This window comes from Chenopodium quinoa, unplaced genomic scaffold, assembly GCF_001683475.1.
Source record: "Chenopodium quinoa cultivar QQ74 unplaced genomic scaffold, ASM168347v1, whole genome shotgun sequence".
Taxonomy (NCBI): domain Eukaryota; kingdom Viridiplantae; phylum Streptophyta; class Magnoliopsida; order Caryophyllales; family Amaranthaceae; genus Chenopodium; species Chenopodium quinoa.
The window spans coordinates 116,782-131,974 of NW_018744240.1; the positions used below are offsets into that span (position 1 = coordinate 116,782).

The window sequence follows — 15,193 nt, forward strand, 5'->3', positions numbered from 1 at the left end:
TCTGTTTTCTCTGTTCTATTTAATTTTTGTTTCACTTTTTTCCATTTTATTTTATCAAATGAACACTTTCTACTACCTGAACCACATTGTTTGCATATACTCTCAGTTATGGTTGTAGTGCGTCGATCCAAATTCGATAAATCAACTAGTCTAACTTCGAGCAGCAGAATAGAAAACATTGTGCAGAAATGCAGAATCAAAAAATGCCTTTTTTTGGTTATCTTGTATTGTCTCAGATCCGTTTTGTTCTTCCTGCTTTGACTTTATTTATTTTTTATTTCACAAAAATACTCTAAATGGGAAGAACAAAAAGGATTGGAGGGTGTGCCATATAAACTTCATGCTTAGTCAAGACAAAGTTGTTACCCAGCTACAAGAGACGCAGAGTGTTAATCATATTCATATACAGGTACATTCAAAATGATGAGTGTTTAGCATAATTTTAAGCCTTATCTTATACGATGGAGTACTCTGTAGGAGTTTAATACTATGACTGAAACGCAATTGCTTGTTCTTTTTTCTTTGAAAAGGGAATCTAGACAAACTAAATTTTGTCCTTTAAATTAAACTATATGTGATTATCAAGAAATTTTGGTCCTTAAATAAACCGACTAAAATGGATTAACTTCAGCACATAACTTCCAAAAACAAACCGCAAAATAAGGATCAAGCCAAACACTCGCCGCCTCGAATCTAGTATCTCACTTCTTTGTCTACTTAGCTCCTGTTGCGTGTTTTGCTCTGAAGTCTCTGATAATCTAGACCAAGGAAAATATAATACCCTTGCCTGCATCCTGCTTACTGTTTCACTTCATCACGGACACGTTGATTATAAGAAAAAAAAAAAAAAGAAAAAAAAAGAAGGTTGTGCAGAGTAAGAAAAACTAGAGAGAATCAACTCCATTGTAAAATCTGAATGATTCTGACAGTAGTTTCTGTTTCATTTTAATGTATGCATTCATTCACTGCAATTTATATTATGTACTGCATATTTTAAGGATAAGTCTGGGATTAATCTGTATAGGATTATTATTTTGGGTGTATTAGGATGATAATACTAACAAGGTAGCAGAATTTTCTGATGTTTCTGGTTACCTTACCTGTGACTGTTCACTTGCTGATAAAAGGGGATTAATATCATAAAATATTGATTATGTTAGCCGTTGAATCACATTGATATATGTTCTAATCAAGCATAAAGCTCTTTTATATTTAGCCATCTTGGCACATATGATCAATCCTGCATTCCTGCCTTTATATTAGTGAAAATTGAAACGAATACGAAGGTAAGAAAGTTCTGAAGTTAAAAGTGCTATCCCATACATGACTTTCTGTGAGCATGAAGATGGGCTGCTAAGATAATATTCCTGCATCAGCAACAATCATCTCATTTTAGAACATTCTGCTCAGCTTTCCGAGGCAGCTAGCGCAACTAACATCAATTTTGCTTCATGCCTTAGAATAGGTATCTAAATGCTAATGACATCAGTTATGTGCCCATTATTTTGCAGGCATTGAAACCAATGAACGAAACATGTCAATGCATGAACTTTAAAACTGGATGCTGAATGAGATGACAAGTCCTAGAATGATTATTCGTCATTATCTAGCCTCACCCATTAAACATAGTGTAGTCCCTTCGGATTTCTCCGTTTACTGGTCTTAAAGCCCACCCTCCCAAGCTTCCTCATTGCTCGTATAATGCTGAGCTGAATTCATCCATGTTACCTGCAAATTCCTCAACTATAGGGCGAGTTTTTGGATTGGTGAAGAGAGCCTATTCAGAAGTCAACGAGCCTTTTCCTTGTATCAGGTTCCTGTAATACAAGTTATCAAATGTCAAATGTTCTTGGGCTAATGCCTAATGGGATCCTAGGGATGGCAATGTTAGGTCTACATTTGTTAGGCAGTAGACTTGCAGGAGTTTCTCAACTTAGTTAAGGTTAAGTGTAGGGTCAATTGGGATGCTCCTATGGTGTGAGCTCCCAATGAAGCGATCAGATCTATCTCATTGAGCCTGTGTTTTGCAAACATGGTCTGTAGTTGCTTAAAATCACAATCAGCATCTGGAAAATGCCCTTTCACACGAGACCTGTTTGAGATCAGCCCATCTCTGGAGCATCTTTCTCTGCATCTCCGTTTGGTGCGAAAAATCATAATTGATGCATCACAACGACCCTACAGAAAGAAGGTACGAATTTGTATGAAGTTGCATAGAAGTATAGAAGGTTATTTATGAAATTGTTTTATATTTCAAAACTAGAAGGCTTGAGCATTGCTCTCACCTCGACAAAGCAGTCATGAAAAAACAGGCGAAGAGTTGCTTGAGCTGTTACAAATGTCTGTAGGAACTTTTCTAACACAGCATTAGTAATGATACCCTCCACTGCTGGACAACCAGATCTATAGGAAAATGATTTTCTATTTCTCCATTAATTATATTCCTTACTTCTTCCTGCCTATTGACAATAGTCTGTTGCTTTTTAGGTAAATGTTAAAGGTTATATGCATCAAATATAGTTCGAGAACATTGGCCATTCACCATTCCATTAAGAAGTAATTGGGTTAGGATCTAGTAAGATATCAGTAACTTGGTCCTATGCACAATCAGCTTCTACCTAAAAGTGTCGGATTTTGGTTGATGGGTTTCGTCATCCTAGAGTTGTTACTAATTGTAGGTGCATTCAATCATACAATTGTTAAAGTAGCTACTAGAACGTATAGTTGCATTGTCAGGACATTATCAGACAGATTGAAATTGTATCGAGGCCTTTGGTTTTAGTTTGCAATTTTTGACTCAGAGATGATCATGTTTAAAGATCGAGTTGTCATGGTCATAAGCTACATACAGTGCCGAATTCTCATATATTTTGCTTCTGAGTTTCAAGTTTGCAACTCTTGGCAAATAAACTGTACTGTGAGAATCTTAAGTGCAAGCTTCAGAATAAGGCAATTATGTATGGATTTACCTCAGGTTTTTCTAATGTTCTTGATTCTGCCCCAGGTTGCTCTACTGTTCTTGATTCTACCTCAGGTTGTTCTAATGTTCTTGATTCTATAATTTGAAAACATTAAAAAGCAACTCAAGATTATCATGTTTCATTGAATCCATCAGTACCACAATCTAGTTTAGGTTATTAGGAGTACTGTTTGCACATTCATGGACAAACAAGTGAGTTTTTCAATTTGAGGTACTTACGACCTGTTTAGACTTCCGAGAGTACAACCTAGGCACTCTTCAATAAGCATACATCAATGAAATTAATGTCCAAGTATAATTAATATATGCAGACATTAACATTTTGATCTGGGACAAATAACTTGCTTCTTACTGAACCAATCAATAGGACTTAAAGTGGACGCGGCATGGATTGTGACTCATGAGACTTGAATTATATGCTCAATTGAAAAATTCATATATGTGTAATGCAAAGAAGTGGTAAGTAGATCAAATTACTTAATTTGAATATATAATTATGGTCTTTTCTTTCCCTTCATTTGCATATTGTATTTCTTGATGGGGACATATATATAAACAAGGTGTGTGTTACTTTCATTATCTATAATACTCCAATTTGGACCACTAATAGTCAAGTTGTATGTGTTAGTATTTTATATATAGTTAAGCTATCAACATAGGTACTAATAGTCTTAGTGCTTCATGTGCTAAGGTCGATACGACTCGACAGTTGACATAATAATCCTTCTTTAATTCTTAAGCTAAAGGATAGCTTTTATGGATTTTAGCTATGGGTTTGAATGTTCCACTTATTATTTGCAAGTTGTATTTATTTCAAGAATGTCTAAATCATCACAAAAACCAACTTAATTCCTTCCTTGATTGTTTTTCACCATTATGTTAAGACAATTAATGCAGAACAAGGCATACACAATCGTCGTTACTCACTCGTTTCATACAGTTCGTGAAGCAGACGTATTTTCTGAAAACAGGATCAGAATGAAGCAAATATACTGGTTGATTAACTTATTACACTATCAGAAATATAATGAATTCATACTGCAATACAATTTTTTATAAGGGATAGTGTTCTTCAGGATTCATGAGTTAAATGCTGCACAGTTCCTTCTGATTTCACCTTGATTACCAGTTTTGACATCAACTCGACCGAGCTTTCTCATTGCAGTAATGAAAGCTGCATTAAAGTTGCCAGGATTATTGGCAAAATCAACAACTGTTGGTCTAGAAGCAGGGTTAGTGAAGAGCTCCTGATCTGATGTAAGCAACCCCCTTCCTACAATTAAGCTCTTATAATACGAATTGTCGAATGTATTCGAGCTCAAAGGGTCCAAAAAGGTGACAATGTTTGGGTTTACACCTGGTGGGCATTGTTGCTGCAACTGTAGGGCATATAAGGGGTCCAGGGTAGGATCAATAGGGCTAAATTGAGAGTAATTGTAGATACGTTTTGAAAACTTCGAGCAGTGGGCTGCACCTATGGTGTGAGCTCCTGACAGCGCGACAAGATCAGTTTGGTTCAGGCCATGCTTGGCAAACAAGTTAAGTAGCTCGTTAAACTTGTGGTCTGCTTTCGGTAGATGGTTTGTGACATCTGATTTCTTTGACCTTAACCCATCTCGACGTCCAAGTTCTACACTGAATGAAGGGCCTCCTGTCTGAAAACATATGAAATTGACTATCAATAAGGGAAAAAAAATGTCCATACAGTCTTCGTCTAAACAGATTGAGGGGTGTAAAGTGTAATTGATGGTTCGTATGTAATATATAAAGACGGTATTGTAATATGTTACTTTACGCGTGTTAGAGCTCCCAATGTAATGTGGATGTGGATGATTCATCAGGTAAATATGGGACTTACCAGAACTACAGCCTCTCTGGCGGCAAGAGCCAGAATATCAGCACAGGAGACTACACCGGGACAAACAGCTTCAACTGCTTGCTTGGCCTTTATAACCGTGTCAAATCCGTCTCCTGCTAGTGAGAGATCGCTGTCTGAATCCTTCTCTGCATCGCCATTTGGTGAGAAAATCATGACTGAAGCATCACACCCCTGTAAACACAAAAAGGATGATCAGGTAAACACTCTCACTCAAGGGTATATAAAATTAGTAGTAGTAATTTTGAATGTTTTCTTATTTGTCTACTAGCCTTGGACTACTGTATTTTTCTGGTGAGCGTTTTGGTGCATGTATGCTGGCTTAAGATAAGAACTAACATGAGGAGTCCTTATAAGTTATAACCATATGGCCTAGCTATGTGGTGCTAGTTGAAATTGTGACCAATTTTAAAGTTTTAAGTTTTTTTCAAGGATATTTTAGTAAAATAGTTTTGGTTAAAATTTATAGCAAAACATTGTTGCGTAATACGAGTAATTCATTTACTGTAAGTCTGTAACTACTAACCAAAGTATGCCAAAACAAATCATATAGGTATTTATTTGCATTTAAGAAGGAAAAAAAAAAAAAAAACACCACCTTGTTGATTTGAAAGATTATAGGTATGTCATAATTGCATGGAAAAGTATTACCTGAACAAGGCAGTCATGGAAAAACAGACGTAGTGTTGCTGGAGCTGTTACGAAAGTTTGATCATGTTTCTTCTTTACAGCCTGTTGCACTATACGTTCGAGACGAGGGCAAGAGGAACTGTAAAAATTTTCCGATAATTGAGCTTCTCCTCCCTCAATAACCATCATAATGACCATTAGAATTGAGCAAAGTATTCTCCAATCTTCCATTTTCTTCCTTGCTTTCTCTCTTGAGAACATTTCTAAAAGGTTGCTAATAATATTACTCCGTATAATTAAGCTTGATGAAGAGAAGAATAAGAAGTTTGTACACTATGGCCTATTAGCCTAAGCATCCAACTTATTATATAAATCCTTTGTAGTAGTGATGTTGTCTTATTGCCTAAACTTATGTGATTAATCAATAAAATTAAGCCACGTCAGTTTTGTTCTATATCCAACGTGGCTATCCATTAGAAAGGTCAAATTGGACAACTTCGATATACAGCCTGGAATTTTTGCTTCATTAATTTAACTTGTTTCATTGCCCTAATTATAGGGTTATTATTTTATTTGGTGTCCTAAATTCTGAAGATTTCCAAGTTAATGATAGAGGTTTATCTGATAAGTACTCATTATATGCATGGTTGACTAGCTTGACTCGTAGTCTCATACGTAGACATGTCAAATCTGAAGAGCAGGTGATGCATTTTTTAAATTATAGGGTACCTGATTCATTATTTTAAACTATGTACAAGGGCACCTCATGAAAATTTCTTAATAACAAAGATAGTATTTAACAATTGAGTATATAAGTATTTTCATAATCTACTATACTATTTAGAGCTGTTTTTATTAAGGTGGATAAGTTGCTTGGTGCAATTTGGTATATAAATCATTTAATTAATTATCATCACCACTATTTCCACTAATTATCTATAAAGCCTATATTTATCAACAGTGTATGCACTTTTATGGTGCTAATCAATCTTGAATAATTTAATTAGGGTCGGTGTTGTTTGTATGCTATAATTAGAGTGACGTATAGGTTTTAAGCTAGTGTTGGCTTGCACCAACAAGGTTGACATTGACACTACAACAAATCCCAACATTGTTCTTCAACACTTTATTGGTATATGGTATTATTATATACGCTGCTTCTTTACAATTTTGAACTCATTTTTTTTTTTAATTTGGTTGTCATTAACTTTTTCCACAAGAGTTCTTCTATTATAGAGTAGCTAGCTTATACATTTTAGATTACTGAAAATAGTCATGAAATGTGTAAATACATATTATTATTACTTAGATAGCAAAAGATAATAAATTAATAATTGATATATAAATGGGTTGAGGTCCTTGAGAGTGTGGACCCATATACTACCAAAATTTTTAGAATTTCCCAAGGGAGGAAAGTTCTAATAGTGGAAAATACAATATTGTGAAAAGATGATACTTCCTCCTTTTTTTTTATTGCATCATAGGGGTTTTGGAGGCAAAATTTGGTAGTGGAAAAAAGTAAGAGAGAAAAACGTAAAAATACAAAATTGTCCATGTAATGTAAGATAAAATAAAAAGTAAGTGTGAAAAAGTAAGGGTATGTTGGGTATTTGCAGTGTGAACATAGATATTTTTTATCCTAAAAAGGAAATGATGCAATAATAAGTAAACTTCCTAAATTAGTAAGTGATGCGATAAAAAAAGAACGGAGGAAGTAATAAATTTATACAGTACTATTACTTCAATAATAGGATGTCGCCAAAAGGCCAAAAATAAAGACCGTAATCAACACGTTTTTGGTACAGCACGCTGCACCATGCGACACGCTGCCAAGTCAGCATAAATAAGGGGATTGACGCGCGTATAACGGGATTTATATACACGCGCTTTTATTTCCCAAAAAACAACCTTAAACCAATAAAAAGCTCCAACACGAAACCCTAAACCCTAAAATCCAGAAAATACATTTTTAAGTGACGATTAATTCGAGAAAACAACCACCAAAATTTCAACTCGATTTTTTTCGATCTAATATCGATCAATTTTTTTTTCCCAGAAATTTCAACTCGATTAATTCGACCTAATATCGATCGATTTTTTCCTAGAAATTTCAACTCGATTAATATGACAGAAAAATCACAAACCGGATTCACAAGAATCAATGGATATTGAAGAAATACGAGATTCATTGATGAATCTGAAAATCGACATAAATGAAGAATTTGATGTAGAAGACGAAAACAGATGTAGAGAAACGAAGTATCTAATGTCAGCAATGAATTCCAAGGTAAATAAAGTAACCCCTATAAGTAATCAAACTTGAAAATTTTAATATAATAAACTAAAAAGTAACCCCTGATTATAGTAACCCAAGTAACCCTTATTTTTAAATAACCTAATATAACTTAAGTAACCCATGATTATATAACATGTAACCCTTGTATACTTTAATTAGTAATATAAGTAACCCCTGTACGTATTAACATGTAACCCTTTTATATTTAATAAGTAATATAAGTAACCCCTGTACGTATATTGTAATAGTAACCCAAGTAACCCTTATTTTTAGGTAACCTCTTATAACTTAAGTAACCTCTTATTTTTATACTTTAATAAGTAACTCAAGTAACCCTTGTATAATATTGTAATAAGTAACCCAAGTACCCCTTTATTTTTAAGTAACCTCTAATAACTTAAGTAACCCCTTATAACTTAAGTAACCCTTATTTTTAAGTAACCTCTTATAACTTAAGTAACCTCTTATAACTTAAGTAACCTCTTATTTTTTTTACTTTAATTAGTAACTCAAGTAACCCCTGTATATATATTGTAATAAGTAACCCAAGTAACCCTTTATTTTTAAGTAACTTCTTATATTTTAAGTAACCCCTTATAACTTAAGTAACCCCTTATAACTAAAGTAGCCCCTTATAATAACTTAAGTAACCCCTTATAACTAAAGTAAACCACTGTGTACTATAACAAATACATACTACTAACTTTAATATACTTTTTTGTAGAAATTAATACAAGTATTATAGAAACAAGTCATAGTACATTGACAAAAGAAAGTGGAGTTCAAGATGAAATTCAACAAGAGAATATTGCCGATTTTGCAGGAAGTCTAGTAAGGTTTACGGCAACAACTTTGAATGAAATTTATGATCAATATAAGCTTCATGCTACAGTTATAAGATTTAGTATAAGAAACTCAACAACAAGGTACTCACAAGGGAAAGACAGAAAACTTATAGGAAAAAATTTTGTTTGTTCTAAAGAAGGGTTCAGGTGTGCACCAAAAGTTATAAAAACACCACCTCCATCTAATGAAGAGAAAAAAAGAAAACACCAAGTACCTATTACCAGGACTGGTTGCAAGGCATTAATTAGAGCAAAAATAAATAAAGATGGAATGTTTCAAGTAGAAGAGCATGTTATGGTACATAACCACGAGTTGACAAGAAATGTTTGGCAACATCTACACAAATCGGAGAGAAAATTAACAAATGACAAAGCTAAAGTCATTGATCTAATGGAAAAGAGTGGATTAAGAACAGCAGAAGCATTCAGTTATTAAGTAATGAAGCAGGTGGGCAGGAGAATGTTGGACACACTATGACTGACCACTACAAATATATTTCAAGAAAGAAAATGAAAGAAATTCAAGGAGGTGATGCACAAGGATATATAGAAGGATTATACAAAAGGCAAGCAGAAGATGGAGATTTCTTTTTCAGGTAAACCCTCCTATAAGTAACCCTGAGTAATAACTTAAGTAACCATTTTTTTTAAGTAACCCCTGTGTATTAACAAGTAACTCTTGTAATTTTTCAAATTTAAGTTAGGAGGAGGTGAAAACCAAAACAAACTTAATGCTATTTTTTGGAGGGACTCTAAAATGAAGGAAGATTTTCAAATTTATGGAGATGTAATATTTGACACCACATATAGGACAAACAAATATAACCTTATTTGTGCCCCTATTGTTGGTGTCAACAATCATTAGCAGAATGTTATGTTTGGTTGTGATTTTATTGCTGATGAGAAAATCAAGACATTTGAGTGGTTGTTATCCACATTCAAGAAATCAATGGGTCGAAGTGAACCTGCCTCTATATTCACTGATCAAGACATGGCTATGTCTAAAGCAATTGAAAAGGTAACCTCAAAACCGAAATTATAACTAACCCTTATAACTTAAGTAACCCCTTACCTTTTATTACAACTTAAGTAACCCCTTACCTTCTGTTACAACTTAAGTAACCCATGAATATGTCACAACTTAAGTAACCTCTATTTTAATATTTTGCAGGTATTTCCTCTATCGAGACACAGATTATGTATTTGACATCTAATAAAAAATGTTATATCAAGGTTTGGAGCCTTAAAAAGGGATATGGCATTCAAAGATGTCTTCAACAAATGTCTTTCTGGTTGTGTCATAGAAGAAGAATTTCAGGTAACCCCTAAAAACTTAAGCAACCCTTATTTTAACTAATCCTTTATAAATTATCAGATTTCAAGTAACCCCTAAAAACTTAATTAAATCCTTAATTATATTCTTAATTCTTAAGTAACCCATTATAATTAAGTAACCCCTTATTTAAAATTTGTGTTAATAATTATGTGTTTATGACTGAGTAACCCGTTATATAAAATTTGTGTTAATAATTATGTGTTTAATAACTATGTGTTTATGATTGAGTTATGTGTTATGTTAATATAAGAAAAATTATCAGATTTTAAGTAACCCCTAAAAACTTAAATAACTCCTAAAAACTTAAGTAACCCCTTAATCTTAGGTAACCCCTTAATTTTTAATTATTATCAGATTTTAAGTAACCCTTAAAAACTTAAGTAACCCCTAAAAATTTAAGTAACCCCTTAATTCTGAATTATTATCAGATTTTAAGTAACCCCTAAAACTTAAGTAACCCCTTAATTCTTAAGTAACCCTTTAATTCTTAAGTAACCCTAACTAAACCCTATAAGTTATCCCTGTACATTAGCAACTAAAATATTATATGATTGAATTTCAGACATGCTGGAATGATATGATAGAGAAATATAAGCTACAAAACAACAGATGGTTTAAAAGGTTGTACAATTTGAGGGAAAAATGGTGTACAACTTTAAGTAAGGATTTCTTTTCAGCTGGTATACTATCATCACAGAGAAGTGAAAGTACCAATAATGCAGTTAGGTTTAAGGCCAACAAAAACACAAGCCTAACTGATTTCTTCAAAATATTCAATCAGACAGTGAAAAGGTGGAGGAAGAATGAGTCTGATGCTGATTTCAAGTGTTCAAACTCCCAGCCAAGTTCAAATTTGCCATTTTTTGAGTTACTAAAACATGCATCTGAAGTTTATACACAGACTATATTCAGATACTTTGAGACAAAATTTCTGTACTCAATTGGATGCTTAACTCGTCTCCATTCTATAATGGGAAATTTTTACTTTTATGAGGTGCAGATTGAGTACGATGAATTAACTAAGCAGAAGGTTACATATAACTATGCTGAAAATACAATAGCATGTTCTTGCAAGAATTTTGAAGAGGTTGGTTGGCTGTGTTATCACTGTATAAAGATCTTGCAGAATCATAATGTGACAAGGATACCTACCTATTACATTCTTACAAGATGGACCAAAATAGCAAAAGAACATGTCTGGACGAAAAGAGATGAAATGGCAGTTGAAAATGAAACTCAGACACAAAAATTCATGCCTTGGCGTCACATGATGGCAAGAAAAAGCTATAGCCTAGTTCTAAAATGTCAAGAACACAAAGAGACACGCAACTTGATGGAAGCATATTTGAAAATGATAGAAGAGAAGGAAGAAGAATTTATAAAGGAGTTGGAAAAGAGAACAGAGAGAAGGAAACTTTATCTGACCAACAGGCAACTTCATCTGATTAGCCAGCAACTGCATCTAATCAGTAAGCAGATTCATGTGATCACCAGCAAAATCAAGAAGAAATCCCTACAGCCATGGATCTAGAAAAAGCAAACACAAAAGGAAGAAGCAAAAGACTAAAAGGGCACTTTGAGAAAGGGAAACAACCAAAAACAAAGAGAACAAAAGCAATGCAAGCCAAAGGAAACACTAGAGAATTTGGAACCATAACTCCCGTTCAAAACCCAAAGTTATTTTAAATTTTGTGTTTAAATTATATGTTTATGACTTTTTTTAAAGTATATGTCAATGATTGAGTCATGTGTTATTTTAAGTTATTTTTTTTTGAAATTTTTGCATTTATTATATTTACATTATTGATGACAAATAACTTAAGTAACCCCAAGTACTGATTAACTTAGGTAACCCCAAAAAACTTAAGTAACCCCTGAAAACTTAAGTAACCCCAAGTACTGGTTAACTTAGGTAACCCTTTAAAACTTAAGTAACCCCTTATAACTTAAAACTTAAGTAACCCCTTAAAACTAAAAACTTAAGTAACCCCTTAAAAATGAAAATTGAAAACTTAAGTAACCCTAAAAATTTAAGTAACCCTTAAGTACCCAAAACTCAAGTAACCCCTTAACCCCTAAAAACTTAAGTAACCCTTAAGTACCCAAAACTTAAGTAACCCCTTAACCCCTAAAAACTTAAGTAACCCTTAAGTACCCAAAACTTAAGTAACCCCTGAAAACTGAAATCTTAAGTAGCCCATTCAAACTGAAAACTGAAATCTTAAGTAACCCCTGAAAATTTAAGTAACCCCAAAAACTTAAGTAACCAACCCTTAAGTACCCAAAACTTAAGTAACTCCTGAAAACTTAAGTAATCCCTGAAAACTTAAGTAACCCCACCTAAGTAAAAAACTTAAAAATAACAATCTCAAAACTTAGGTAACCCTTAAGTACCCCTGAAAACTGAAATCTTAAGTAACCCCCATTCAAACTGAAAACTGAAATCTTAAGAAACCCCTGAAAATTTAAGTAACCCCAAAAACTTAAGTAATCAACCCTTAAGTACCCAAAACTTAACCAACCCTTAAGTACCCCAAAACTTAAGAAATCCGTGAAAACTTAAGAAATCCGTGAAAACTTAAGTAACCCCACCTAAGTTAAAAACTTAAAAATAACAGTCTCAAAACTTAGGTGACCCTTAAGTAACCCCTAAAAACTTAAGTAACCTCTTAAAACTGAAAACTTAAGTAACCCCAAAAACTTAAGTAACCCTTAAGTACCCAAAACTTAAGCAACCCCTGAAAATTTAAGTAACCCATTCAAACTGAAAAATTAAGTAACCCCAAAAACTTAAAACTTAAGTAACCCCAAAAACGTAAAACTTAAGTAACCCATTAAAACTGAAAACTTAAATAACCCCTCAACACTTAAGTAACCCCAAAATACACAAAACTTAAGTAACCCCTTAAAACTTAAGTAACCCACCTAAGTTAAAAACAACAATCTCAAAACTTAAGTAATCCAAGACTCCAATATTATAAAAGTACAAGATTACCAAATTATAAAAATCTAAACTCCCAATATTATAAAAATCCAAGACTCTAATATTATAAAAGTACAAGATTACCAAATTATAAAATTTAAATGTCATTACAAAAGTTACTATGTACAAATACAAGTAAGGCTTCTTACTTCTTTGCAGATTTTGCAACAACCTTTACCTTTTGGCTTGCTCTGCCATGTTTTCTACTGCAATTGTAGCAGCAATCAACACTGCGCTTTCATCTTCCTCTTTTGAAATGTTTCCAGACTTTGCAGCAGCCTTTACCTTGGCTTGATCTGCCATTTTCTCTGCTGCAATTGTAGCAGCAACTAACTCTGCATCTTCGACTTCCTCTTCATCTTCGTCTTTCTCTTCTTCTTCTTCCTTTGTTGAAGATTTACCTTTATTCTTTCTTCCTTTTCTTTTTGATTGACTAATCTTCTTAGCCTTCATACTTTGCTCAACCATTTTATTAACCTTGTCAATTTCCTCATTAAACCTGACATCAACATAAGTTTCCTCGTTGTTGTCATAGAAAGATTGCATACTTAATATGACATCATCACGTCTTAAATTTAAATTGCATAACACCAAAGAAACACATATTTATACTCTAAAACGACGTCTCTCCAATGCCTATAAAACAATACATAAGTACAAGAAAGGTAATATCAATCAACATCCACTTATTAGATTATTTAATAAAATAAAAAGGGAAAATACCTGAGTCAAAGTTTTACATTTGAACACTTTTCCTTCATACTCAGCACAATGATACAAACAAAAGACTCCACAATCATTATTCTCATCTATACACTTTTGAGAATTAAGTGGAATCATTTGAATCTTAAAATCTCTAACACATTCTCCCATATCATGGCCTTTTAAAACCAAATATTTTGACATGTAAAGTCTTTGGGATAAAAATATAAGAAAACAAAATTAGAAACATCTTATGATATATGTAATCATTTCAAGTAATCCCAACTTAAGTAGCCAGAATAAGACTTCATAATGAAAGCAACCCCTACAAGTAACTAAAAACATATCAAATAATCAAAATTTCAAACCTTACCTAGTACCATGTGAGAGTATAATACTCAGTGTGAAATTCATCAAAATTGGTTGATATGCATGGAATAAGATCTGTTGTCCAAGTAATCAACTGTGTACCCAATGAAATTTATAACCACAATAGAATATGTTTGCCATAGTAGATTGGAATGAATATCTACAAAAAAAAAAAAAAAAAAACAAAATTAAGCAACCAATTCAAGTAAACTAATTCAATAGACACAAAAAATACATGAAACCCCATACAAGTAATTTCTTATAATTTAAGTAACCCTTTATTATAATTAAAAGTTTACAAGTATTAAACTTAAGTAACCCCTTAATTATAATTATAACTTTACAAGTATTAAACTTAAGTAACCCCTTAATTATAATTTTAACTTTACAAGTATTAAACTTAAGTAACCCCTTAATTATAATTATAATTATAACTTTACAAGTAACCCCTTAATTATAATTATAACTTTACAAGTATAAAATTTAGGGATTTTTAAACATCGCCCGAAAATTACCATATAAAGCCCACAAATATGACTTGGTGTGACTTTATTGCCCTTTTCCTTTTAAAAAAAAACACTCTCTACTTCTCTCTACAAAAAATAAGAAAATCTACCTCTCTTAAAAAAATTAATTACGACAATGTCGAGGCGGCAAGGAAAAGAGGTGGCGGCGCCGACGGCGGAGGAAAGGCGGCGACCTGGTGGCAAGGTAATTATTTAATTATTTTTTTTTAAAAAAAAAAAAAAGAAGACGGTGGCGTGTGGTGGGCGTCAGGTCCGGCAACCAAAGCCGGTAGGGTGGCGTCTGGCTTGGAAGCCCAGCCACCAGAGCAGGCGTCCAAACCAGAAGCCAGCCCATTGGTTGTGGCGTCCAGATGTGGCGCCTGTGCCAATGGGTGGGCGTCCAGTTCAGGCGCCTGCCCACTGGCTACGGCTGCCGGAGCTGGCGCCACCGCCAGTGGGTGGGCGTCCTGGCCAGGCGCCCGCCCCTTTTTTTTTTTCTTTTTTTGTATTTTTTGTTTTTGTTTTTGTTTTTGTTTTTTTTTTTGTTTTGTTTTTTTTTTGTTTATTTGTTTTTTTTTGTTTATTTGTTTTTTTGTTTTTGTTTTTTCTGATTTTTTTTTGTTTTTGTTTTTTTTGTTTTTGGTTTTGTTTTTTTTTTTTTATTTTGCAA

General features: G+C 33.3%; 2 protein-coding genes across 2 annotated transcripts; one reads left to right on the forward strand and one right to left on the reverse strand.

Annotated features, from left to right (window-relative positions):
• Positions 1–3,829: 3,829 nt before the first annotated feature.
• LOC110694635 (peroxidase 55-like) lies at positions 3,830–5,843 on the reverse strand. The gene is made up of 3 exons (XM_021871792.1): positions 5,508–5,843; positions 4,839–5,030; positions 3,830–4,635 (listed from the first exon to the last, which is right to left on the reverse strand). The coding sequence occupies exons 1-3, from the start codon at positions 5,745–5,747 to the stop codon at positions 4,060–4,062; spliced, it is 1,008 nt and encodes a 335-aa protein (XP_021727484.1). The 5' UTR covers positions 5,748–5,843; the 3' UTR covers positions 3,830–4,059.
• A 1,804-nt stretch (positions 5,844–7,647) lies between these two features.
• Positions 7,648–11,494, forward strand: LOC110694764 (protein FAR-RED IMPAIRED RESPONSE 1-like). Its single transcript, XM_021871935.1, has 3 exons — positions 7,648–7,773; positions 9,496–9,645; positions 10,526–11,494. The coding sequence occupies exons 1-3, from the start codon at positions 7,648–7,650 to the stop codon at positions 11,492–11,494; spliced, it is 1,245 nt and encodes a 414-aa protein (XP_021727627.1).
• The last annotated feature ends 3,699 nt before the right edge of the window (positions 11,495–15,193 follow it).